This window comes from Heterodontus francisci, unplaced genomic scaffold, assembly GCF_036365525.1.
Source record: "Heterodontus francisci isolate sHetFra1 unplaced genomic scaffold, sHetFra1.hap1 HAP1_SCAFFOLD_732, whole genome shotgun sequence".
Classification (NCBI taxonomy): domain Eukaryota; kingdom Metazoa; phylum Chordata; class Chondrichthyes; order Heterodontiformes; family Heterodontidae; genus Heterodontus; species Heterodontus francisci.
In genome coordinates, this window is record NW_027141250.1 from 456,083 (window position 1) to 483,267 (window position 27,185).

General features: G+C 54.8%; 1 protein-coding gene across 1 annotated transcript; it reads right to left on the reverse strand.

The window, feature by feature from the left end:
* Positions 1–566: 566 nt before the first annotated feature.
* Positions 567–26,841, reverse strand: LOC137362538 (serine/threonine-protein kinase A-Raf-like). The gene is made up of 6 exons (XM_068026926.1): positions 26,706–26,841; positions 11,013–11,254; positions 3,758–3,861; positions 3,366–3,468; positions 854–999; positions 567–680 (listed from the first exon to the last, which is right to left on the reverse strand). Exons 2-6 carry the CDS (start codon positions 11,223–11,225, stop codon positions 584–586), a joined length of 663 nt encoding a protein of 220 aa, XP_067883027.1. The 5' UTR covers positions 11,226–11,254; positions 26,706–26,841; the 3' UTR covers positions 567–583.
* Positions 26,842–27,185: the final 344 nt, after the last annotated feature.

A 27,185-nucleotide genomic window follows, 5' to 3' on the forward strand; every position in this document is an offset into this window, starting at 1 on the left:
CCCCGGAAGTGCAGAAGGTTTTAGTTTAGGCAGGCATCAAGATTGGCGCAGGCTTGGAGGGCCGAATGGCCTGTTCCTGTGCTGTTCTTTGTTCACACAGGTTTTTCATGAACCACTCCCCCACCCTCGCGCAGCTCCGTCTTCCCGGGCAGCCCCAAGATGGCTGCACGCGTCAGCTGTCGCTCTCTCCGAGCCTGGAGCACATAACCCTCGGCTCGACGCTCCCGGGTCATTATCACGTCGCGGTTCGTGGGAGCTTGCTGTGCACAAATTGGCCGCCATGTCTCCCACGTTCCAACAGAGGCCACGCTTCAAAAAAAAAAATCAGTGACTGACGGGTTTAACATCTCACCCGAAAGACAGTACCTCCGATAGTGCAGCACTCTTGTCGGTCTGGCACCGGGGGGAAAGGAGGAGCCTGGACTATTGAGTTCAAACCCGCGGCCACATGACTCAGAAGAGAGAGGTAGGCAGCTGTGCTCCATGAACTCTTCTCACCATCCAGTGTCGAACTAATCGACTGCGAGTTACAGCAAGGATATCAGACGGTTTCTCTAACAGTAAACAGACATCCAACGCGTTCTCACCTTCCGGACGACTGAGGGGTCAGGAGTTGGTCCATCTGGGCTGTGGGCATCGGTGAGAGCGAGTGCTCCTCGTAGGGACCGGGAGAAGCCGGGCTGCAAACCAACGGTAGAGAATCAGATCACACCAGGGCTAGATCAGTACTCACTATCACCACACACGCTCCCCCCCCCCCCCTCAACCAAAACCACCTCCCTCAACCAGCGTACTCACTATCCCCCAGCCTCCGCCGCTCCACCCCACCCTGGACCCTCCCTTTCGTACTCACTATTTGCCCAGGTCCAAGCACACCGTTGGCACTTTACTGCTGCAGTGCTCGTGGAACTTGTGGCCGCAGGTCTGGCAGCGGAAGCCATGGAACAGGAACTTCAGGCAGAAGTCGCAGAACGCCAGGTTGAAGAACGTCTTCCGGACCTGCAGGAGGAGAGGAATCGCCAGCCAGGTTACTGCGCCATCCGCTTCCCGCCTTGCCGCTTCTCTGCCCGGTCTGGGGGAGGTGACGGGGGGTGTGGGGGGGGGGACACACCAGCTACCCCGCCTGCCCTGGAGCCTCACCCCGAGGTCCTTCACAACACACTGCAAACCAGCCGGGTGTCTTGAGATGAGAGCACCACTGCGTGTACCTACGTACACACACACATGCCCCATATCAGTGTTAAACTTCAGTTGCCACCTGCCAGCCCATCTGATCCAAATGCAGAAATACAAGAAGTCCTAGATGCAGCTCAGAAAGTCACCATTCAGTCCCTCATTGAAAGAGTGACCCAATTCGCCCCTCTGCATTCCTGCTCCTTCCCCACTGTCCTCAAAGTAGGTTTTCCCGTTCAAATATATATCCAATTCCTTTGAAGTCTCTCTGTAAATATTTTACCGTTCTCCTTAATTCAACGTCCCCGGCAGATTCGGCCGGTTCACGGCGAGTTACAGTGGAGCAGATCACGGTGCGGGGCAGGGGGCGGGCCTCGACGTTACCGAGGGTCTGGGGCTCAACCCGACACCCTGGGCAGCACAGTGGCGCAGTGGTTAGCACCGCAGCCTCACAGCTCCAGCGACCTGGGTTCAATTCTGGGTACTGCCTGTGCGGAGTTTGCAAGTTCTCCCTGTGTCTGCGTGGGTTTTCTCCGGGTGCTCGGGTTTCCTCCCACAGCCAAAGACCTGCAGGTTGGTCGGTAAATTCGCCGTTGTAAATTGCCCCGAGTATAGGTCGGTGGTCGGGAAATATATAGGGACAGGTGGGGATGTGATGGGAATATGGAATTAGTGTAGGATTAGTATAAATGGGTGGTTGATGGTCGGCACAGACTCAGTGAGCTGAAGGGCCTGTTTCAGTGCTGTATCTCTAAAACTAAACTCTCCCAGTCTGCCTCTACACCATCACTCGTGCTCGCTGCTTTTGACTTTTCAGCCACCTTCTGTTGTCAGTTCCCCCCGCCCGAGTGTGCTCACGCTCAGCGCGTGTCCGGGGTCACACATGCAGCAGGGATTTGCTCGGATGGGTGTCGGGAATGGGGGGGGGGGGCGTGGGGAAGATGTGGAGGACGCGGCCACTGCAGCAATCCAGAGACACACTCCCATTATCCAGGTTCACACTCCAGTACCGGCTCACTGCCACCTCCTCAAAGCCAACTTGTACTGGCCAGGGACACCCACGTCCCATGAATGTGACGAGCCACATGTCGGTCCGAACTATTTTTTTTTCTTGGCGGGGGGGGTGGGGGAGGAGAGCGGGGAGAGGGGTGGCAAGTTTACAATTTTGTACATTTCAATCAGATCTCCCCTCAGCCTTCCCTGTTCCAAGGAGAACAACCCCAGCCGATCCAATCTTTCCTCACGGCTGCATTTTTCCAGTCCTGGCAACATCCCCGTAAATCTCCTCTGTACCCTCTCTAGTGCAATTACATCCTTTCTGTAATGAAGTGACCAGAACTACACACAGTACTCAAGCTGTGGCCAAACCAATGAGTTATACAGTTCCAGCATAACCTCCCTGCTCTTATATTCCATACCTCGGCTAATAAAGGAAAGGATTCCATATGCCTTCTTAACCACCTTATCGACCTGTCCTGCTACCTTCAGGGATCTGTGGACATTCGCTCCAAGGTCGCTCACTTCCTCGACACCTCTCAGTATTTTCCCATTAATGGTGTATTCCTTTGCCTTGCTTGACCTCCCTGAATGCATCACCTCACACTTCTCCAGGTTGAATTCCATTTGCCACTTTTATGCTCAATCGATATCTTCCTGCAGCCTCCAGCTACCCTCCTCGCTATCTACCACACGGCCAATCTTTGCGTCGTCTGCAAACGTCTTGATCGTGCCCCCTACATTTACGTCCAAATCGTTAACATGCACCACCAAAAGCAGGGGCACCAGTACTGAGCCCTGCGGAACGCCAGTGGAAACAGCCCTCCAGTCGCTAAAACACCCGTCAACAATTACCCTTCGTTTCCTGCCACTGAGTCAATTCTGTATCCACCTTGCTGCATTTCCCAGGATCCCATGGGCTTTTATTTTTTTTTTTAAACCAGTCCGCCGTGTGGGACCGTGTCAAAAGCCTTGCTCTTGCCTCTGAGTCAGAAGGCTGCGGGTTCAACCTGCAATCCAGAGGCTCGAGCCCCATAATCCAGGCTCAACACTCCCCGGGAGTCAGTTTTGAGGGAGGGCTGCACTCTTGGAGGTTCCACCTTTCAGGAAGAGATGTTGAACCCACTGGGTATTTCGGGAATGGCCGGGTAACGCAACGGGTGGGGGAGCTGGACGCCGATCAGCTCGGGACTTACAAAGTTGTGCATTGACAAGGGGACTTCATCAAGCACCTCCACCATGAGCTCCTCGCCCACCAGGGGCGTGATGTCGGTCGACCAGTCGGTCAGCTTCTTGTGGCTGAAGGGAGAAAGAAGAGAGACAGGCGTCAGTGGTTACAAGGACAACACACGGCCCCCCCCTGCCGATTCGCCTGCCTCGCACTGCACTGTCCCGTTGTACAACCAGCACAGCACAGTCGCCTGCTCATCCATATAGCTCCCCGTGTACGGGACTCTGCAATGCCCCGCGCCGTCTGTGTCGCACTCCGGAGCCACAGTAAGCCCCGTGTACAGCACTGGTGTGTATAAGCCCCATTTGCCAGCTTCAATACAAACTCAAGACAGAAATGCCGCAGTCAGTAACTCACCCATCAAGGAATCTGTAGACCGCACAGCATTTCTGGGACAAACCTCGGACTTTCAGTGCCTTGTCCAAGCTGTCGTTCACTGTCATCCCCTCACGAACATTTACCTGTGAAAAGCACAGCAGGTAGTTAAGAGGATAGGAGATCAAAGTCAGACACAGTACAACTCTCAAAAACCTGGCAATGTTTAACAGGAAGTGGAGAGGGAGCTTTACTCTGTATCTAACCCCCGTTTTTTTTTTTTTTTTTTTTTTCTTTTTTTTTCCACAAGGTGACCTTTATACCCCAGGCCCCTTTTATATTTTTGTATCTAACCTCGTTTTTTTTTTTTTAAACAAGGTGACCTTTATACCCCAGGCCCCTTTTATATTTTTCACATCGAGGGGGCCTTTATCCCTCAGGCCCCCTTTATGTACATATTTACAGTTTTAAAATAACTTTATTAAAACAGATAAATAAACAAAAAACTCAAATTAAAATGCCATTCTCGGCGTCGACGATGCACTCCAGTCCCTGCGGTGCCCACCGGTCGCGGAAGGCCTCAAGCGTACCGACTGACACCGCATGCTCCTTTTCCAGGGACACCCGGGCGCGAACGTAACCGCGGAAGAGGGGCAGGCAATCGGGGAGGACGGAACCCCCGACGGCCCGCAACCTGGACCTGTGAATTGCCACCTTGGCCAGGCCCAGGAGCAGACCGACGAGGAGATCCTCCTCCCGGCCCAAGCCCCTCCGCACCGGGTGCCCAAAGATCAGGAGCGTGGGACTGAAGTGCAGCCAGAATTTGAGGAGCAGCCCCTTCAGATACTCAAATAGGGGCTGCAACCTCGCACACTCCGTATAAATGTGGAACACGGACTCGTCCAGGCCGCAGAAAGTACAGCTGGCCTGGGAGTCCGTGAACCTACTTAAAAGCCTATTGCACGGGACTGCTCTGTGCAGCACCCTCCACCCCAGGTCCCCGATGTAAAGGGGGAAGACTCCCGCGTAGAGAGACCTCCATCGGGGTTTCCCCTCGCCGCCAGATGGCAACGCGGACCGCCAGGGCGTGTCCGGCCGGCTGACGAGGGCGAGGAAGTGGAAAGTGTGCAGGAGCAGCCCGTACAGGAAACCCCTCCGCGCCGATTTGAATGGCACGGAGGGCATTCCCGAGAGGCGGCTCGGGTTGTGCGGGACCGGCTCCCGAGGAGGGTTTCGGGGCCTGGGTCCGATGAGCAGTTCCGGCCCAGCGGGGGTCAGCTCGGCCGGGATCGCTCCGCACTCCCGAGCCCCCTCGCCAGCCGCAGTGAGGGGCGTCCCGGGGGTTTCGGCTACTCCTCCGCCCGCCGGACCGTCCCCGGAGTCGGCCGCCCGGACAGCCGAGGCGCTCTCCTCCGCCGGCGGGGGAGCGCCCTGACTGGAGGCGACCATGTTCCAGACTCGGAAAAGATCCCGGTAAAAGACAGGCAACTCCCTCAGAGAGGCGCGGCTAACGGACTCCACCGGGAGCTGCGTGTCGTCTTGAAGGCAGTGACACTGGCGGAAAAAATACGTCGCCAGCGCACACCATCTGGGAGGACGCTCGACGTACAGGTATCTCTGCAGGGTCCGAAGGCGGAGAGTCGCAGCCTGGGTGCGGACGCACACCAGCGACTGACCGCCCTCCTCGATCGGGAGACTCAGGACCGCGGCAGAGACCCAGTGTTTCCTCTTGCCCCAGAAGAAATCGACGAGTTTCTTCTGGATCTTGGTGGCAAATACAGGGGGCGGGGCCAAAGTGACCAACCGGTACCACAGCATGGAGGCCACCAGTTGGTTTATGACCAACGCTCGGCCCCTGTAGGAAAGCACTCGGAGCAGTCCTGTCCAGCGCCCCAGCCGAGCGGTGACTTTCGCCTCCAACTCCTGCCAGTTTGCCGGCCAGGCTTCCTCAGCGGGGCTAAGGTGGACTCCCAGATAGAGGAGGTGCGTGGTGCTCCACGCAAAAGGTGTCATCTCCTCCGGCAGGGAGTCCACCCGCCACTGACCAACCAGGAGTCCGGAACATTTCTCCCAATTGATCCTCGCGGAGGACGCGGCAGAAAAGGTCTGCTGGCAGTCGCGCATCCTCCGCAAGTCAACGGGATCTGTGATTGCGAGGAGCACGTCGTCGGCGTAAGCCGAGAGGACGACCCGCATGGCCGGCTCGCGCAGAGCCAATCCCGTCAACCTCCTGCGAAGCAGGCACAGGAAGGGCTCCACGCAGATGGTATACAATTGGCCGGACATGGGGCACCCCTGACGCACTCCTCTCCCAAATCGAAGGGGCGCCGTCAAGGACCCGTTAACTTTGACTAGACACTCTGCGGCGGCGTATAAAAGTCGGACCCGGGCCACGAAATGCGGCCCGAGTCCGAAAGCGCGCAGAGTCCCGAAAAGGTAATCGTGATCCACCCTGTCGAACGCCTTCTCCTGATCGAGGGAGAGAAAGGCGACCGACTGACTAGTCCTCTGGGAAAGATGGATCAGGTCCCGGACCAGGTGGATGTTGTCCTGGATGGACCGGCCCGGGACCGTGTAGGACTGGTCGGGGTGGATCATGTGGGCCAGCACGGAGCCCAGGCGGGTAGACATAGCCCGGGCAAAGATCTTATAATCCGTGCTGAGGAGGGAGACCGGACGCCAGTTTTTAAGCAGGCGGAGATCGCCCCTCTTCGGCAGCAGGACGATGACCGCCCTGCGCCACGAGAGGGGCATCTCCCCGGTCGCCAGGCTTTCCCCCAGGACCCGCGCGTAATCGTCCCCCAGGACGTCCCAGAACGCCCTGAGGAACTCCACGGTCAACCCATCCAGCCCTGGGGATTTGCCCCTCGAGAGCTGGTGGAGGGCGCCAGTCAGCTCCGCCAACGTGAGCGGAGCCTCCAATCCTTCGGCGCCCTCCGGGCTGACCTGCGGCAGGTCCTCCCACAAAACTCTGCGCGCATCCTCGCTGGACGGATCCGGAGAGAACAACGCACTGTAATACGTCCGGACCAGGAGGCCCATTCCCTCCGGATCCGTGATGGAGGATCCGTCGTCGGCCAGCAGCTCGACGAGCTGCTTACGGACCCCCCGCCATTTTTCCAGCGAGTAGAAGAAGGGTGAGGCGCGGTCCAAATCTTCCAGGATCTGGATCCGCGACCTCACGTACGCGCCTCGGGACCCTATGAGCTGCAGGTTCCTCAGCGCGCCCTTCTTCTCTTTGTACGCCTGCCACAGGGCCGGGTCCGCGACGGCATGACCGAGGCGGAATTCCAAGTCCAGCACCTCCCTCTCAAGGCGCCCGATCTCGGCTTCCCGCCTCTTGGTCGACCCCTTCGCGTACTCCTGACAGAAGACGCGGATGTGAGTCTTGCCCACATCCCACCATAGCCTCAAGGAGGGGAAGCCCCCCTGCTTCCTTCTCCAGTCGGCCCAGAATCGACAGAACGAGTCCCGAAATCGCACGTCCTCCAGCAGCCGGTTGTTAAAGTGCCAGTACGCGGACCCCGCCCGCGTGCGGAGCGGAGTGAACTCCGCCCACACCAGGCGGTGGTCCGAGCACGGCACCAGCCGCATGGAGGCCGCCGAAACGCGGGAGACGTACGCCTGCGAAATGTAGAGGCGGTCGATTCGCGACCCCCCTCCTCCAGACCTCCATGTGAAGGCGCTGGAGTCGGGATGGAGATTCCGCCAGACGTCCACCAAGTTCAGGGAGCTGATCAGTCCCCTCAACTTCTCCACCGACGCTTGGCCGCGCTGGGGACCGGAGCGATCCCCCACCTCGAGGGTGCAGTTAAAATCCCCCCCGAGGATGATGCACTCGCCGCTATCGATGGAGCTCAAGAGAGCGGACACTTCTTCAAAGAAGCGCGCTTGCAAAGCGCCGGGCCTGGGCGCGTACACGTTCACAAAGTGGAGCGGCACGCTACCCAGGCGAACGGCGAGGTGGAGCAAGCGGCCCGGCACTAGCTCCTTGACCCCCAAGATCTCCGGCTGAAAAGTCGGGGCCAACAAGATAGCCACCCCACTAGAAATAGGGGTGAGGTGACTCATGTAGACCCCACCCTGCCACTCCAGGAACCAGGTGGCTTCGTCTCCCGGAACGGTGTGGGTTTCCTGCAGAAAGCTCACCGCGTATCTCCCTTCCCTAAGGACTGAGAGATTGTGAAATCTGCGGTGAGCCCCTCTGCTGCCGTTGATGTTGAGGCTGGCTATGGTTATCTTCATGTCAAAGGTACTTAAAACCCGTCACCAACAGCTCACTGTGAGGAGGGAGTGGAAGTGCACCTGGCCCTCCACTCCCCCAGCAACCCATTGAGGAACACATTAAAACGGCGCCTCTCAACCAGTTTCACGTCCGCGCGCTTGCCCGCTATCTTAAGGGCGGCACGGACGGACTGGATGATCAGCGCCAGATTCGACCAACGGTCGAGGGCCAGCTGAACTTTATTGCGGCAACCCCTGCAAGCCGCGAGGAAATCCCGGAGTTCCGCCGTGGGGATGAGAGGAGATTCGGTGGGAGGCACGAGGGACTCCACCACCTCACTGGCGATGGAATCAAGATCATCCTCCGTGCCCCGCACCGAATCCCCATCCTCCTCCGGGTCGTCACCGCCAGCGGCCAACACATCCACCACACACTGTGGGGCGGACGTCCCGGCCGCGCCAGCTGGTCCCGCCTCCGTCACGATCCCACCCCCAGGATCGATGGCGGAGGAGTCCTCTCTGGGTTCTATTGTGAAACTGGAGCCTGTAGGCACCAGCGGTTCAGGACCCCCCTCCACCTCCATCCCCAGGCCAATGACTGGTCCAGGGGAGACAGAAGTTCCGGACTCCGGGAAACCAGCCGGAGCCGAGACTGGAGGCGGCGAGAGGAGGCCATCTCCCGCTCCGCCAGCACCCACAGGCCCAGCAGATGGGGCAGCATTCTCAGTTATAACTGGGTCGGGTGTCTCCTGGTTGGTGGTGGACTCCGGCTGGGAGGCCCGACCCTCTGGGGCCTCGCCCTCCCCTTCATTCAGGACACCCGACCCAGTCGCAGTGGCGGAATGGGCGGTTTCCCCAGGCTCCCCCACCACAAGCAGGGCCCCACTTACTCCTTCAGGAGGGGCCTCACGTACCGGGGCCATCCCCTCCCCTCCATCCTGAGGAATAGGGAGCACCTGCCCGGACTTTGCAGCCTTGGTGGTGGCGGTAGGGGGCACCTGAGGACCAGAAACAGGAGGCAGCTCCCCTCCAACAGATGGGCCCTGCATCTCAGGGCCCTGTGTTATTTCTGTGGAGGGGTGCCTTCTCCTCTTTTTCGCACTTGGGCGCGGAGACTCAGAGACCTCCATGTCATCAGAGGCCTCCGCCTCCGCACCCTTTCTTCCTTTTTTAGTCACCCTGGGCCTGAGCCCAGCCCTGGGACAGGTGGATTCCATGGGAATGGGCTTTGGGCTGAGCTCAGGCTCGGGTTGAGTCAAAGTGTCCAGGGGACGCGCCTCACGATGTTTCTTTTTTCCCCGCGTCTTCCTTCCGCTCGGACGGACGCTCCCCTCCCCGCCAGAGGCTGTGAAAACCACAGCCTCCGGAACCGACTGAGCGGTGTCTGTTGGATGTGCGGGGGGAGTGGGAGGAGGTGCTGTGGAACCACTCTGGGCCGCCGAGGTGGAGCTGGCGGCCGGGAGGTTGGGGCAGTTCTTCCGAACATGCCCCACCCCCTTGCAGACGTGGCACCGCGCCCCGTCCGAGGTCCAAAAGACGCGGTAGGCCGTCCCCTGGAACTCCACATTAAATTGGCCCTCCGTGTCCTCCTCCCGCGCCAGCTGCATAAATAACTGGCGGCGGAAGGAGTAGACATGTTGGAGGCTGTGCTCCCGAAGACCAAGCCGGACTGGGGTGATCCCCGACCTCACCTCCCCCAGATGGTGCAGGTGGGGGAGGAGAAGCTCACTGGGAATGAAGGGTGGGACGTTGGACAACATTATCCGATGCGCAGTGGCCCCCAGAGGGTCCACTGGCAGGAAGGTCCCCCCCACAGTGAGCCCTTTACTCAGGGCCAGGGACACCGCCCGCTCGGTCTTCAAAAAGAACACAGCCTTCCCATACATCTTTGAGGCCGCAACAATGGCCGAGGGGCCGACAACCACGGCCATTGCCTTAACGCAGGCCTCAATAGACATGTTGGGGTGGGGATAGCTCTTCACCCCATGGCTGCATGTCAATAATTTAAAGGGTGACGGGGCCACGTGGGCAGCCACAGAAGCTGCAGCTGCGTAGGTAGTAGAGGGCCCCGCCACCGGTGATGAAGGGCTTGCCATGGGTCCAAGAGCTAAACCCACCCCAAATTGTGGACTTGCACACTAAATTACAGATTCACAGAAAAATTTGAAAAGACAAACAAACAAACAACAGGTTAGTGGAGAGGCTGAGGTAAGAGAGGAGAGGTAAAGACAGGCTGGAAGGGATGACTTGCTTTCTGGAGGTGGTGCTCACAGTACACTTAAAACAGTCTTTGAAGTTGGTCTTCCGGTCTTCTGGTTGGGGGAGTCGTCTTCACCTGGGTCAGCTGAAGCTGCCCAGGCACTATCTATCCCCTTCCGTCTGTTTAGCTGGGCAGCTTCAGCTGACCCAGGCTTGGCAATTGGGGTGGGGAGGGAGCTTTCCTGTGTGCTTTTGCAGCAGCACAGATTCCTGTTGAATTGGCAGCCCCACCCCTTGTTGTTCCAGCCACTTGTTCCTCCCCCAACAGTCCAAAGTAAATTACTGGTGTTCAGCACCCACCTCCAGACAAAGCCTTGTTTCCACAAAATGTCCCTTTCTTCTCTTTAATGGAGACTGTTGTTGGAGTTTTCCACTGCTTGTTGGTAGCTGCTCTCCCTTGCTCAGTGCAGCTCCTCTCTCCACCTCTGCAACCTCCAACTGCCACCAGCACTCTCAGCTGCACCTCGTTGATGCACTCAGGCTCCCAAATCAGTGGGCAGCCAATCCCAGTGCTGTACCTGTCCTGGGGAGTGTTTGATGGGGACAGTGTAGAGGGAGCTTTACTCTGTATCTAACCCCCGTACTGTACCTGTCCTGGGGAGTGTTTGATGGGGACAGTGTAGAGGGAGCTTTACTCTGTATCTAACCCCCGTGCTGTACCTGTCCTGGGAGTGTTTGATGGGGACAGTGTAGAGGGAGCTTTACTCTGTATCTAACCCCCGTGCTGTACCTGTCCTGGGAGTGTTTGATGGGGACAGTGTAGAGGGAGCTTTACTCTGTAACTAACCGACCCGGGCTGGGCAGTATGACTTACCACCGTGCGTTGCTTGTTGGGCAGATAGACGCGGACAGTTCCCGTTGCTCTGGGCATCTCCCCGGGGCTGCCCGCCAGCGAGGGCCGGTGCTGGCCGTGGTGAGGGTGCTGCTCCAGGGAGCCGCCCGGGCTGGACGGCACTACGCTGATGGTCAGGCTGGGCAGGCTGAACCCATTGCTCAGGGCAGGGGAGGATGCAGAGGCTCGTTTCATTCAGGCAGCAGAGGCTCACCTTGTAATCCCTGTGAATCAACAACAAGGCCCGGTGACTGGTTAAGCAGCAGTATCTCAATCAGCCCGGGAGGCTAACCTACAACATTTCTCATCGAGTTACAAAGCACAGAAACAGGCCCTTCGGCCCATCGTGTCTGTGCCGGCCATCAAGCATCTAACTATTCTAATCCCATTTCCCCACACTTGGCCCGTAGCCTTGTATGCTATAGCCTTTCAAGTGCTCATCTAAATACTTCTTAAATGCTGTGAGGGTTCCTGCCTCCACCACCTCTTCAGGCAGTGTGTTCCAGATTCCAACCACCCTCTGGGTGAAAACATTTTCCCTCAGATCCCCTCTAAACCTCCTGCCCCTTACCTTAAATCTATGCCCCCTAGTTATTGACCCCTCTGCTAAGGGAAAAGGTTTCTTCCTATCTAACCTATCAATGCCCCTCATAATTTTGTACACCTCAATTAAGTCCCCCCTCAGCCTTCTCTGCTCTAAGGAAAACAACCCTAGCCTATCCAGTCTCTCTTCATAGCTGGAGGGGGTTACTGAGATAGGGAGGGGTGTAGGGGCCGGAGGAGGTTACAGAGATAGGGAGGGTTGTAGGGGCCGGAGGAGGTTACAGAGATAGGGAGGGTTGTAGGGGCCGGAGGAGGTTACAGAGATAGGGAGGGTTGTAGGGGCCGGAGGAGGTTACAGAGATAGGGAGGGTTGTAGGGACTGGGGGAGGTTACAGAGATAGGGAGGGTTGTAGGGGCTGGAGGAGGTTACAGAGATGGACGGTTGTAGGGGCTGGAGGAGGTTACAGAGATAGGGAGAGTTGTAGGGGCTGGAGGAGATTACTGAGATAGGGAGGGTTGTAGGGGCTGGAGGAGATTACTGAGATAGGGAGGGTTGTAGGGGCTGGAGGAGGTTACAGAGAGGGACGGTTGTAGGGGCTGGAGGAGGTACAGAGATAGGGAGGGTTGTAGGGGCTGGAGGAGGTTACAGAGATAGGGAGGGTTGTAGGGGCTGGAGCAGGTTACAGAGATAGGGAGGGTTGCAGGTGCTGGAGGAGGTTACAGAGATAGGGAGGGTTGTAGGGGCCGGAGGAGGTTACAGAGATAGGGAGGGTTGTAGGGGCCGGAGGAGGTTACAGAGATAGGGAGGGTTGTAGGGGCCGGAGGAGGTTACAGAGATAGGGAGGGTTGTAGGGGCCGGAGGAGGTTACAGAGATAGGGAGGGTTGTAGGGGCTGGGGGAGGTTACAGAGATAGGGAGGGTTGTAGGGGCTGGAGGAGGTTACAGAGATGGACGGTTGTAGGGGCTGGAGGAGGTTACAGAGATAGGGAGGGTTGTAGGGGCTGGAGGAGGTTACAGAGATGGACGGTTGTAGGGGCTGGAGGAGGTTACAGAGATAGGGAGAGTTGTAGGGGCTGGAGGAGATTACTGAGATAGGGAGGGTTGTAGGGGCTGGAGGAGATTACTGAGATAGGGAGGGTTGTAGGGGCTGGAGGAGGTTACAGAGAGGGACGGTTGTAGGGGCTGGAGGAGGTACAGAGATAGGGAGGGTTGTAGGGGCTGGAGGAGGTTACAGAGATAGGGAGGGTTGTAGGGGCTGGAGCAGGTTACAGAGATAGGGAGGGTTGCAGGTGCTGGAGGAGGTTACAGAGATAGGGAGGGTTGTAGCAACTGGAGGAGGTGACAGAGATACGGAGGGTAGTAGGGGCTGGAGGAGGTTACAGAGATAGGGAGTGTTGTAAGGGGCTGGAGGAGGTTACAGAGATAGGGAGGGTTGTAGGGGCTGGGGGAGGTTACAGAGATAGGGAGGGTTGTAGGGGCTGGGGGAGGTTACAGAGATAGGGAGGGTAGTAGGGGCTGGAGGAGGTTACAGAGATAGGGAGTGTTGTAAGGGGCTGGAGGAGGTTACAGAGATAGGGAGGGTTGTAGGGGCTGGAGGAGGTTACAGAGATAGGGAGGGTTGTAGGGGCTGGAGGAGGTTACAGAGATAGGGAAGGTTGTAGAGGCTGGAGGAGGTTACAGAGATAGGGACGGTTGTAGGGGCTGGAGGAGGTTACAGAGATAGGGAAGGTTGTAGGGGCTGGAGGAGGTTACAGAGATAGGGAGGGTTGTAGGGGCTGGAGTAGGTTACAGAGAGGGACGGTTGTAGGGGCTGGAGGAGATTACTGAGATAGGGAGGGTTGTAGGGGCTGGAGGAGATTACTGAGATAGGGAGGGTTGTAGGGGCTGGAGGAGGTTACAGAGAGGGATAGTTGTAGGGGCTGGAGGAGGTTACAGAGATAGGGAGGGTTGTAGCGGCCGGAGGAGGTACAGAGATAGGGAGGGTTGTAGGGGCCGGAGGAGGTTACAGAGATAGGGAGGGTTGAAGGGGCTGGAGCAGGTTACAGAGATAGGGAGGGTTGTAGCAACTGGAGGAGGTGACAGAGATACGGAGGGTCGTAGGGGCTGGAGGAGATTACAGAGATAGGGAGGGTTGTAGGAACTAGAGGAGGTTACAGAGATAGGGAGGGTTGTAGGAGCTGGAGGAGGTTACAGAGATAGGGAGGGTTGTAGGGGCTGGGGGAGGTTACAGAGATAGGGAGGGTTGTAGGGGCTGGGGGAGGTTACAGAGATAGGGAGGGTTGTAGGGGCTGGAGGAGGTTACAGAGAGGGACGGTTGTAGGGGCTGGAGGAGGTTACAGAGATAGGGAGGGTTGTAGGGGCTGGGGGAGGTTACAGAGATAGGGAGGGTTGTAGGAGCTGAAGGGGGTTACAGAGATAGGGAGGGTTGTAGAGGCTGGGGGAGGTTACAGAGATAGGGAGGGTTGTAGGGGCTGGAGGAGGTTACAGAGATAGGGAGGGTTGTAGGGGCTGGAGGAGGTTACAGAGATAGGGATGGGAATTGAGGCCTTGGGGTTGATTTGAAAACAATGATAAACATTTTAAAATCGAAGCATTGCTCGTCAGGGAAAGAAAGTAGGTCAGTGAGCACAGGGGGACGCTGTCGCCTGTCTCTGCTCTGTCAGCTGAGTGGTCCGTCTGCGCTGTGGTTTCCGTGGGCGGCTCGACTCAGCTGTCAGGTTCTGCCCCCACATCCTCCCCGCACCAGCTCTGTCAGTGACACGTCAGGAACCTTCCTGCAGGGTCCTGTGATCATGCAATCAGCCGTCAGCTATCCAACAGCTCCTGTTGTCATGAGCAGAGCCTCCCGCGGCACAAAGGAGGCAAGGTGCTGCATTCGCCCGGCGCCTTTCACAACCTCAATACATCCCAAAGTGCGGCGCAGTCAGTGCAGTCAGCGCTGCGAACGGGACAACACGGCAGCCGATTGGCACACAGCAAGATCCCACAGTATGGCATAATAATGGCCAAAGATTCTCGGTTGAGTGTTACAAAAGCAAAACGCTGCAGATGTTGGAAATTTGAAATCGAAGCAGAAAATGCTGGAAATCCAGCTGGGTGTTTGTCGAGGGATAGATATCGGCCCCAAGACACTGAGGAGAACTTCCCACCACCCACACCCCCTCGCTGTCCTATTCATCTTCCGATAGTGGCCGTGGGCTCTTTTACATCCACCTGAGGGGGCCTCGGGTTTAACGTCTCTTCCTGAAAGACGGTCCCTCCGACAGTGCGGCACTCCCTCAGTACTGACCCTCCGACAGTGCGGCGCTCCCTCAGTACTGACCCTCCGACAGTGCGGCGCTCCCTCAGTACTGACCCTCCGACAGCACGGCGCTCCCTCAGTACTGACCCTCCGACAGTGTGACACTCCCTCAGTACTGACCCTCCGACAGTGCGACACTCCCTCGGTACTGACCCTCCGACAGGGCGGCGCTCCCTCAGTACTGACCCTCCGACAGCGCGGCGCTCCCTCAGTACTGACCCTCCGACAGTGTGACACTCCCTCAGTACTGACCCTCCGGCAGTGCGACACTCCCTCGGTACTGACCCTCCGACAGGGCGGCGCTCCCTCAGTACTGACCCTCCGACAGGGCGGCGCTCCCTCAGTACTGACCCTCCGACAGTGCGGCGCTCCCTCAGTACTGACCCTCCGACAGTGCGGCGCTCCCTCAGTACTGACCCTCCGACAGCGCGGCGCTTCCTCAGTACTGACCCTCCGACAGTGCGGCACTCCCTCAGTACTGACCCTCCGACAGTGCGGCGCTCCCTCAGTACTGACCCTCCGACAGTGCGGCGCTCCCTCAGTACTGACCCTCCGACAGCGCGGCGCTCCCTCAGTACTGACCCTCCGACAGTGTGACACTCCCTCAGTACTGACCCTCCGACAGTGCGACACTCCCTCGGTACTGACCCTCCGACAGGGCGGCGCTCCCTCAGTACTGACCCTCCGACAGCGCGGCGCTCCCTCAGTACTGACCCTCCGACAGTGTGACACTCCCTCAGTACTGACCCTCCGGCAGTGCGACACTCCCTCGGTACTGACCCTCCGACAGGGCGGCGCTCCCTCAGTACTGACCCTCCGACAGTGCGGCTCTCCCTCAGTACTGACCCTCCGACAGTGCGGCGCTCCCTCAGTACTGACCCTCCGACAGGGCGGCGCTCCCTCAGTACTGACCCTCCGACAGTGCGGCGCTCCCTCAGTACTGACCCTCCGACAGTGCGGCGCTCCCTCAGTACTGACCCTCCGACAGCGCGGCGCTTCCTCAGTACTGACCCTCCGACAGTGCGGCACTCCCTCAGTACTGACCCTCCGACAGTGCGGCGCTCCCTCAGTACTGACCCTCCGACAGTGCAGCGCTCCCTCAGTACTGACCCTCCGACAGTGCGGCGCTCCCTCAGTACTGACCCTCCGACAGCGCGGCGCTTCCTCAGTACTGACCCTCCGACAGTGCGGCACTCCCTCAGTACTGACCCTCCGACGGCGCGGCGCTCCCTCAGTACTGACCCTCCGACAGTGCGGTGCTCCCTCAGTACTAACCCTCCGACAGGGCGGCGCTCCCTCAGTACTGACCCTCCGACAGTGCGGCACTCCCTCAGTACTGACACTCCGACAGGGCGGCACTCCCTCAGTACTGACCCTCCGACAGTGCGGCACTCCCTCAGTACTGACCCTCCGACAGTGCGGCGCTCCCCCAGTACTGACCCTCCGACAGTGCAGCGCTCCCTCAGTATTGACCCTCCGACAGTGCGGCGCTCCCTCAGTACTGACCCTCCGACGGCGCGGCGCTCCCTCAGTACTGACACCAGGGGTCGTGTCAGGCTGGGATTACGGGGCTCAAGTCTCTGGACTGGGGGCTCGAAACCTCGACCAGAGCTCCCCGGAATTTTTTTTTGGAGCGTACGGGTGATTCGTTTAAGTGTGCTGCAGCCCTAAAGGGTATGCGCATCACGTGATCGGTTGAAAGGGCTGACCCGTCCGCAACCTGCGCAGGAACCTTCGGATCGCCACACGGCCGAGAGGCAACGCTGCCCACGAGCCTCTGACTCACTGTGACACTGCTGGAAAGGTCTGAATGATCTTCTCAGAATCAAATGTGGGATCACTTTCAAAGTCAGCTGAAGAGACTTTTCAGAAACGGACGGGCTGCTGTTTTTTTTTCCTAACTTCTGCTTATTTCTAGGAAATATTCCAAAATACTTTTGCAAGTGAATCATCTTTTTTTGATCTAACTGGTTTGGTTCGTCCACATGCGGCAGGGGACTAATGAGTCAGCACACACTGATGTCAAAGCACGCCTGCAAGACTCAAAAGTGGGCCATCAGGCCGAGCTGTCACATGGTTCACACATAACTTTCTTCATCATCTGAAATGTCTGGACATGACCTTGAGCAATTCAGAGAGCACCAAGTGCCTCCAAAAATAGCCCTGCCACTTATTTTGAAAGTATTTCCAGAAGAATGCCTATCAGATTGGCAAGTGGTACAATCCGACCATTAAAGGCAGACAGGCGATGACAACAGAAATACCAAATCTTCGACAACATACAGGCCAATAACCCCTCGCCTGTACTCTACCCAGCACGATGTACAGTACAATAACCCCTCGCCTGTACTCTAATCAGCACCATGTGCAGTACAATAACCACTCGCCTGTAATCTACTCTGCACCATGTACAGTACAATAACCCCTCGCCTGTAATCTACTCAGCACCATGTTCAGTACAATAACCCCTCGCCTGTACTCCAATCAGCACCATGTGCAGTACAATAACCACTCGCCTGTACTCTACTCTGCACCATGTACAGTACAATAACCCCTCGCCTGTAATCTACTCTGCACCATGTTCAGTACAATAACCCCTCGCCTGTAATCTACTCAGCACCATGGACAGTACAATAACCCCTCGCCTGTAATCTACGCAGCACCATGTACAGTACAATAACCTCTCCCAGTACTCTACCCAGCACCATGTACAGTACAATAACCTCTCCCCGTACTCTACCCAGCACCATGTACAGTACAATAACCTCTCCCCGTACTCTACTCTGCACCATGTACAGTACAATAACGCCTCGCCTATAATCTACCCAGCATGATGTACAGTAGAATAAACCCTCGCCTGTAATCTACCCAGCACCATGTACAGTACAATAACCCCTGACCTGTACTCTACCCAGCACCATGTACAGTACAATAACCCCTCGCCTGTACTCCACCCAGCACCATGTACAGTACAATCACCCCTGACCTGTACTCTACTCAGCACCATGTTCAGTACAATAACCCCTCGCCGGTACTCTACTCTGCACCATGTACAGTACAATAACCCCTCGCCTGTACTCTACTCAGCACCATGTGCAGTACAATAACCACTCGCCTGTACTCTACTCTGCACCATGTACAGTACAATAACCCCTCGCCGGTACTCTACCCAACACCATGTTCAGTACAATAACCCCTCCCCGTACTCTATCCAGCACCATGCACAGTACAATAACCCCTCTCCAATAATCTACTCAGCACCATATACAGTAGAATAACCGCTCGCCTGTACTCTACTCTGCACCATGTACTGTACAATAACCCCTCCCTGTACTCTACGCTGCACCATGTACAGTACAATCACCCCTGACCTGTACTCTACTCAGCACCATGTTCAGTACAATAACCCCTCGCCGGTACTCTACCCAGCACCATGTACAGTACAATAACCCCTCCCTGTACTCTACTCTGCACCATGTACAGTACAATAACCCCTCCCCGTACTCTACTCTGCACCATGTACAGTACAATAACCCCTCCCTGTACTCTATTCTGCACCTTGTACAGTACAATAACCCCTCCCCGTACTCTACTCTGCACCATGTACAGTACAAAAACCCCTCCCCGTACTCTACTCTGCACCATGTACAGTACAAAAACCCCTCGCCTGTACTCTACTCAGCACCATGGACAGTACAATAACCCCTCGCCTGTAATCTACTCAGCACCATGAACAGTACAATAACCCCTCCCCGTACTCGACCCAGCACCATGTACAGTACAATAACCCTTCCCCGTACTCTACCCAGCACCTTGTACAGTACAATAACCCCTCCCCATACTCTCCCCAGCACAATGTACAGTACAAAAACCCCTCGCATGTACTTTACTCGGCACCATGTACAGTACAATAACGCCTCGCCTATAATCTACCCAGCATTATGTACAGTTGAATAAACCCTCGCCTATATTCTACACAGCACAATGTACAGTACAATAACCCCTCGCCTGTAATCTACACAGCACCATGTTCAGTACAATAACCCCTCACCTGTACTCAACCCAGCACCACGTACAGTACAATAACCCCTCACCTGAACTCTACTCAGCACCATGTACAGAACAATAACCCCTCGCCTGTAATCTACACAGCACCATGTACAGTACAATAACCCCTCCACTGTAATCTACCCAGCACCATGTACAGTACAATAACCCCTGACCTGTAATCTACGCTGCACCATGAACAGTACAAAAACCCCTCCCCGTACTCTACTCAGCACCATGTACAGTACAATAACCCCTCGCCTGTACTCTCCTCTGCACCATGCACAGTACAATAACCCCTCCCCGTACTCTACTCAGCACCATGCACAGTACTATATCCCCTCGCCTATAATCTACTCAGCACCATGTACAGTACAATAACCCCTCCCCATACTCTACTCAGCACCATGTACAGTACAATAACACCTCAGCTGAACTCTACTCTGCACCATGTACAATACAATAACCCCTGACCTGTAATCTACTCAGCACCATGTACAGTACAATAACCCCTCCCTGTAATCTACTCAGCACCATGAACAGTACAAAAACCCCTCGCCTGTACTCTACTCAGCACCATGAACAGTACAAAAACCCCTCGCCTGTACTCTACTCTGCACCTTGTACAGTACAATAACCCCTCGCCTGTAATCTACTCAGCACCATGTACAGTACAATAACCCCTCGCCTGTAATCTACTCAGCACCATGTACAGTACAATAACCCCTCGCCTGTACTCTACTCAGCACCATGTACAGTACAATAACCCCTCGCCTGTAATCTACTCAGCACCATGTACAGTACAATAACCCCTCGCCTGTAATCTACTCAGCACCACGTACAGTACAATAACCTCTCGCCTGTACTCTACTCACACCATGTACAGTACAATAACCCCCCGCCTGTACTCTACTCAGCACCATGTACAGTACAATAACCCCTCGCCTGTACTCTACTCAGCACCATGTACAGTACAATAACCCCTCGCCTGTAATCTACTCAGCACCATGTACAGTACAATAACCCCTCGCCTGTAATCTACTCAGCACCACGTACAGTACAATAACCTCTCGTCTGTACTCTACTCAGCACCATGTACAGTACAATAACCCCCCGCCTGTACTCTACTCAGCACCATGTACAGTACAATAACCACTCGCCTGTACTCTAGCCAGCACCATGTACAGTACAATAACCCCTCCCTGTAATCTACTCAGCACCATGAACAGTACAAAAACCCCTCGCCTGTACTCTACTCAGCACCATGAACAGTACAAAAACCCCTCGCCTGTACTCTACTCTGCACCTTGTACAGTACAATAACCCCTCGCCTGTAATCTACTCAGCACCATGTACAGTACAATAACCCCTCGCCTGTAATCTACTCAGCACCATGTACAGTACAATAACCCCTCGCCTGTACTCTACTCAGCACCATGTACAGTACAATAACCCCTCGCCTGTAATCTACTCAGCACCATGTACAGTACAATAACCCCTCGCCTGTAATCTACTCAGCACCACGTACAGTACAATAACCTCTCGCCTGTACTCTACTCACACCATGTACAGTACAATAACCCCCCGCCTGTACTCTACTCAGCACCATGTACAGTACAATAACCCCTCGCCTGTACTCTACTCAGCACCATGTACAGTACAATAACCCCTCGCCTGTAATCTACTCAGCACCATGTACAGTACAATAACCCCTCGCCTGTAATCTACTCAGCACCACGTACAGTACAATAACCTCTCGCCTGTACTCTACTCAGCACCATGTACAGTACAATAACCCCCCGCCTGTACTCTACTCAGCACCATGTACAGTACAATAACCACTCGCCTGTACTCTAGCCAGCACCAGGTACAGTACAATAACCCCTCGCCTGTACTCTACCCAGCACCATCTACTGGACAATAACCCCTCCCCGTACACTACACTGCACCATGTACAGTACAATAACCCCTCGCATGTACTCTACCCAGCACCATGTACAGTACAATAACCCCTCCCTGTACTCTAAAAAAGCACTATGTACTGTACAATAACCCCTCGCCTGTACTCTACTCAGCACCATGTGCAGTACAATAACCACTCGCCTGTATTCAACTCTGCACCATGTACAGTATAATAACCACTCCCCTGTCTCTACCCAGCACCATGGACAGTACAATAACCCCTGGCCTGTACTCTACTCAGCACCATGTACAGTACAATAACCCCTCGCCTGTACTCTACTCTGCACCATGTACAGTACAATAACCCCTCCCCGTACTCTACTCTGCACCATGTACAGTACAATAACCCCTCCCTGTACTCTACGCTGCACCATGTACAGTACAATAACCCCTCCCCGTACTCTACCCAACACCATGTACAGTACAATAACCCCTCCCCGTACTCTACCCAACACCATGTACAGTACAATAACCCCTCCCCGTACTCTACCCAGCACCATGCACAGTACAATAACCCCTCTCCTATAATCTACTCAGCACCATATACAGTAGAATAACCGCTCGCCTATAATCTACCCAGCACCATGTACTGTACAATAACCCCTCGCCTGTAATCTACTCAGCACCACGTACAGTACAATAACCTCTCGCCTGTACTCTACTCAGCACCATGTACAGTACAATAACCCCTCGCCTGTAATCTACTCAGCACCACGTACAGTACAATAACCTCTCGCCTGTACTCTACTCAGCACCATGTACAGTACAATAACCCCCCGCCTGTACTCTACTCAGCACCATGTACAGTACAATAACCACTCGCCTGTACTCTAGCCAGCACCAGGTACAGTACAATAACCCCTCGCCTGTACTCTACCCAGCACCATGTACTGGACAATAACCCCTCCCCGTACACTACACTGCACCATGTACAGTACAATAACCCCTCGCATGTACTCTACCCAGCACCATGTACAGTACAATAACCCCTCCCTGTACTCTAAAAAAGCACTATGTACTGTACAATAACCCCTCGCCTGTACTCTACTCAGCACCATGTGCAGTACAATAACCACTCGCCTGTATTCAACTCTGCACCATGTACAGTATAATAACCACTCCCCTGTCTCTACCCAGCACCATGGACAGTACAATAACCCCTGGCCTGTACTCTACTCAGCACCATGTACAGTACAATAACCCCTCGCCTGTACTCTACTCTGCACCATGTACAGTACAATAACCCCTCCCCGTACTCTACTCTGCACCATGTACAGTACAATAACCCCTCCCTGTACTCTACGCTGCACCATGTACAGTACAATAACCCCTCCCCGTACTCTACCCAACACCATGTACAGTACAATAACCCCTCCCCGTACTCTACCCAACACCATGTACAGAACAATAACCCCTCCCCGTACTCTACTCTGCACCATGTACAGTACAATAACCCCTCCCCGTACTCTACTCAGCACCATGTACAGTACAATAACCCCTCCCTGTACTCTACTCTGCACCATGTACTGTACAATAACCCCTCGCCTGTACTCTCCTCTGCACCATGTACAGTACAATAACCCCTCACCTGTAATCTACTCAGCACCAGGTACAGTACAATAACCCCTCGCCTGTACTCTACTCCGCACCATGTACAGTACAATAACCCCTCGCCTGTAATCTACTCAGCACCATGTACAGTACAATAATCCCTCACCTGTACTCTACTCCGCACCATGTACAGTGCAATAACACCTCACCTGTACTCTTCTCAGCTCAATGTGCAGTACAATAACCCCTCGCCTGTACTCTACTCAGCACCATGTACAGTAGAATAACCCCTCACCTGTACTCTACTCAGAACCATGCACAGTACAAAAATCCCTCACCTGTAATCTACCCTGCACCATATACAGTACAACAACCCCTCGCCTGTTCTCTACTCAGAACCATGTACAGTACAATAACCCCTCACCCGTACTCTACTCAGCACCATGTACAGTAGAATAACCCCTCGCCTGTACTCTGCGCAGCACCATGTAAAGTACAACAACCCCTCGCCTGTGTCTACCCAGCACCATGTACAGTACAATAACCCCTCCCCATACTCTACTCTGCACCATGTACAGTACAATAACCCCACGCCTGTACTCTACTCAGCACCACGTACAGAACAATAACCCCTCACCTGTACAACACTCATCACAGTGTACAGTACAATAACCCCTCGCCTGTACAACATCCAGCACGGTGTGCAATAAAATAACCCCTCGCCTGTACAACACTCATCACAGTGTACAGTAAAATAACCCCTCGCCTCTACAACATCCAGCACGGTGTACAGTACAATAACCCCTTGCTTGTACAACATCCAGCACGGTGTACAGTACAATAACCCCTTGCTTGTACAACACTCATCACAGTGTACAGTACAATAACCCCTCGCCTGTACAACATCCAGCACGGTGTGCAGTACAATAACCCCTTGCTTGTACAACATCCAGCACAGTGTACAGTACAATAACCCCTTGCTTGTACAACAGCCAGCACAGTGTACAGTACAATAACCCCTCGCCTGTGCAACACTCTTCACAGTGTACAGTACAATAACCCCTTGCTTGTACAGCATCCAGCACGGTGTACAGTACACTACGAACGTCCAATCTCTCTACACCTCCATCCCCCACCAGGACAGTTTTAGGGATCTCTACTTCTTCCTTGAGCAGAGGCCCAACCAGTCCCCATCCACCACCACCCTCCTCCACTTGGCTGAACTTGTTCTCACATTGAACAACATCTCCTTCAATCTCCACTTACTTCCTCCAAGTAAAAGGTGTTGCTATGGGTACCCGCATGGGCCCTAGTTATGCCTGTCTTTTTGTTGGATATGTCAAACATTTCTTGTTCCAGTCCTACTCAGGCCCCCTCCCCCAACTCTTTTTCCGGTACATTGATGACTGTATCGGTGTCGTTTCCTGCTCCCATCACAAACTGGAAAACTTTATCAACTTTGCTTCTAATTTCCACCCTTCTCTCACCTTTACATGGTCCATCTCCGAAACTTCCCTTCCCTTCCTCGACTACTGTCTCTATCTCTGGTGATAGGCTGTCTACTAATATCCATTATAAACCCACTGACTCCCACAGCTACCTTGACTACACTTCTTCACACCCTACCTCCTGTAAGGACTCCATTCCATTATCCCAGTTTCTCCATCTCCGACACATCTGCTCTGATGATGCTACCTTCCACAACAGCTCTTCTGATATGTGTTCCTTTTTCCTCAACCGAGGATTCCCCCCCACGGTGGTTGACAGGGCCCTCAACCGTGTCCGCCCATTTCCTGCACCACTACCCTCACCCCTTCCCCTCCCTCCCAGAACCGCAACAGGGTTTCCCTTGTCCTCGCTTTCCACCCCATCAGCCTCCATATCCAAAGGATCATCCTCCGCCATTTCCGCCACCTCCAGCGTGATGCCACTACCAAACACATCTTCCCCTCCCTTCCCCATGTCAGCATTCCGAAGGGATCGGTCCCTCCGCGACACCCTGGTCCACTCCTCCATTACCCCCACCACCTCGTCCCCGTCCCAGGGCACCTTCCCCTGCAATCGCAGGAGGTGTAATACCTGCCCATTTACCTCCTCTCTGTCCTCACTATCCCAGGCCCCAAACACTCCTTTCAGGTGAAGCAGCGATTTACTTGTACTTCTTTCAATGTAGTATACTGTATCCGCTGCTCACAATGTGGTCTCCTCAACATTGGGGAGACCAAACGCAGACTGGGTGACCGTTTTGCGGAACACCTCCGCTCAGTCCGCAAGCAGGACCCCAAGGTTCCGGTTGCTTGCCATTTCAACACTCCCCCCTGCTCTCATGCTCACATCTCTGTCCTGGGATTGCTGCAGTGTTCCAGTGAACATCAACGCAAGCTCGAGGAACAGCATCTCATTTACCGATTAGGCACACTACAGCCTGCCAGACTGAACATTGAATTCAATAATTTCAGAAAATGACGGGCCCTGCATTTTACTTTTATTTTTAGTTTTTTTCCTTTTTCCTTTTTTTATATTTTTGTGTGTTTATTTTATTTTATTTCATCTTAGTTTGTTCAGTTTGCTTACTCACTGTTTTTTTTTTCATGTTTGTACTTGCAACTGTTCAATTTTCAGTCCATTAACACCCTATCTGTACTAATGCTTTGTGACTTTCAACTCACCATTGACATATTGTTTGCCTTTGCTCCATGACCTTCTGGTCAGCTATTCTGTGACCTTGTCCTATCTACAGCTTCTCCTTTGTTATCTCTTGCCCCACCCCCGCTTTACTTGCTTATGCCAAAGACTTGCAGGTTGACAGGTAAATTGGCCATTATAAATTGCCCCTAGTATAGGTAGGTGGTAGGGGAATTGAGGGAAGGTGGGGATGTGGTAGGAATATGAGATTAATGTAGGATTAGTATAAATGGGTGGTTGATGGTCGGCACAGACTTGGTGGGCCGAAGGGCCTGTTTCAGTGCTGTATCTCTAAATAAATAAAAAAATAACCTCTTACATTTCTAAAAATGCCAGTTCTGAAGGGTCACTGACCTGAAACGTTAACTCTGCTTCTCTCTCCACAAATGCTGCCAGATCTGCAGAGTATTTCCAGCATTTTTTATCTTCATTACAGTACAATAACCCCTCGCCTGTAAAACACCCAGCAGGGCGGACAGTACAGTAACCCCTCGTTTGTACAACACTTACAATAACCCATCGCCTGTACAACAGCCAGCACGGTGAAGAGTACAGTAACCCCTCACGGTGCCCTGCTCCTGAGACTCGAGCATAGAAATCAAGCTGACACTTCAAGTCCAGTACAGAGGGAGCGCCGCACTGTCGGAGGGTCAGTACTGAGGGAGCGCCGCACTGTCGGAGGGTCAGTACTGAGGGAGCACCGCACTGTCGGAGGGTCAGTACTGACGGAGCGCGTCACTGTCGGAGGGTCAGTACTGAGGGAGCTCCGCACTGTCGGAGGGTCAGTACTGAGGGAGCTCCGCACTGTCGGAGGGTCAGTACTGAGGGAGCGCCACACTGACGGAGGGTCAGTACTGAGGGAGCGCCGCACTGTCGGAGGGTCAGTACTGAGGGAGCGCCGCACTGTCGGAGGGTCAGTACTGAGGGAGCGCCGCACTGTCGGAGGGTCAGTACTGAGGGAGCGCCGCACTGTCGGAGGGTCAGTACTGAGGGAGCGCCGCACTGTCGGAGGGTCAGTACTGAGGGAGTGCTGCACTGTCGGAGGGTCAGTACTGAGGGAGCGCCGCGCTGTCGGAGGGTCAGTACTGAGGGAGTGCTGCACTGTCGGAGAGGCATTAATGAGGGAGTGCTGCGAAGTTGGAGGTGCTTCCTTTCGATGAGATATTGAACCCGAGACTCACCGCTCTCTCAAGTGGATGTAAAAGATCGCACAGCCACGAGTGGAAGGGGAGGGCGTGAGCAGGTCAGGAGGGCGGTGGGGGAGTTCACTGCTCTGGGGCAATATTTATCTCTCAACTAACATCACTCACAAACAAACAGTCATGTCCTCATTTTTGCTTCTGCAAGCTGGCTGCTGCATCTCCTACATTACAGCAGTGACAACACCTCAAACGGCTTTCGTAGGGTGGGTCGCGCTTCGGGAGGGACATCCTCAGGTTGCGAAAGGCGCTGCAGAAATGCAAGATTCTTTCTCACATAACTATCCGTCAACCACAAGACTGCTCACGCAATGCTCTATTCATTCATACACGTCATTAAGAAACATGGTGGAAAACACATTGTAACAATTAGCGGTGGACCCTTACCTGCAGGAAGTGCGGTGTCAGGCGGAGCGCAGGCTGTTTCGCCGGGAAACGCCACGACTTCTCCCGCTTTTCCTCCTGGACGAGCGACGTCGAACGCACCTCCGGGGGTGGGGGGGGGTGGGGGTGGGGGGGGGGGGTGGTGTGTGTGTGGGGGAAAACAGCGCCTTCCTGGAATGAGAAGTGAGCTTCGTTAACTGCAGCCCAACCTGTAAGTCGACACAGGACTGCCCAGCCTTTATTACACCGGAGACCCTGTTCTCTCCCGTGTCCTGGAATCGACATTTATCCCCGGACAATATCACTGCAACCGCTAATCAGGTCATTCAGCACGTGGGAGCTCCCTCTACACTGTCCCCATCAAACACTCCCCAGGACAGGTACAGTACGGGTGTTAGATACAGAGTAAAGCTCCCTCTACACTGTCCCCCATCAAACACTCCCAGGACAGGTACAGCACGGGGGTTAGATACAGAGTAAAGC

Coding starts and splice junctions, on each gene's coding strand:
- LOC137362538 (XM_068026926.1), bottom strand. CDS start 11,225: ATGAAACGAGCCTCTGCATCCTCCCCTGCCCTGAGCAATGGGTTCAGC. Junction 1,000..3,365: donor CCTTGTCAATGCACAACTTT/GTAAGTCCCGAG, acceptor CTCCTCCTGCAG/GTCCGGAAGACGTTCTTCAA. Junction 681..853: donor TGCTTGGACCTGGGCAAATA/GTGAGTACGAAA, acceptor GTTGGTTTGCAG/CCCGGCTTCTCCCGGTCCCT.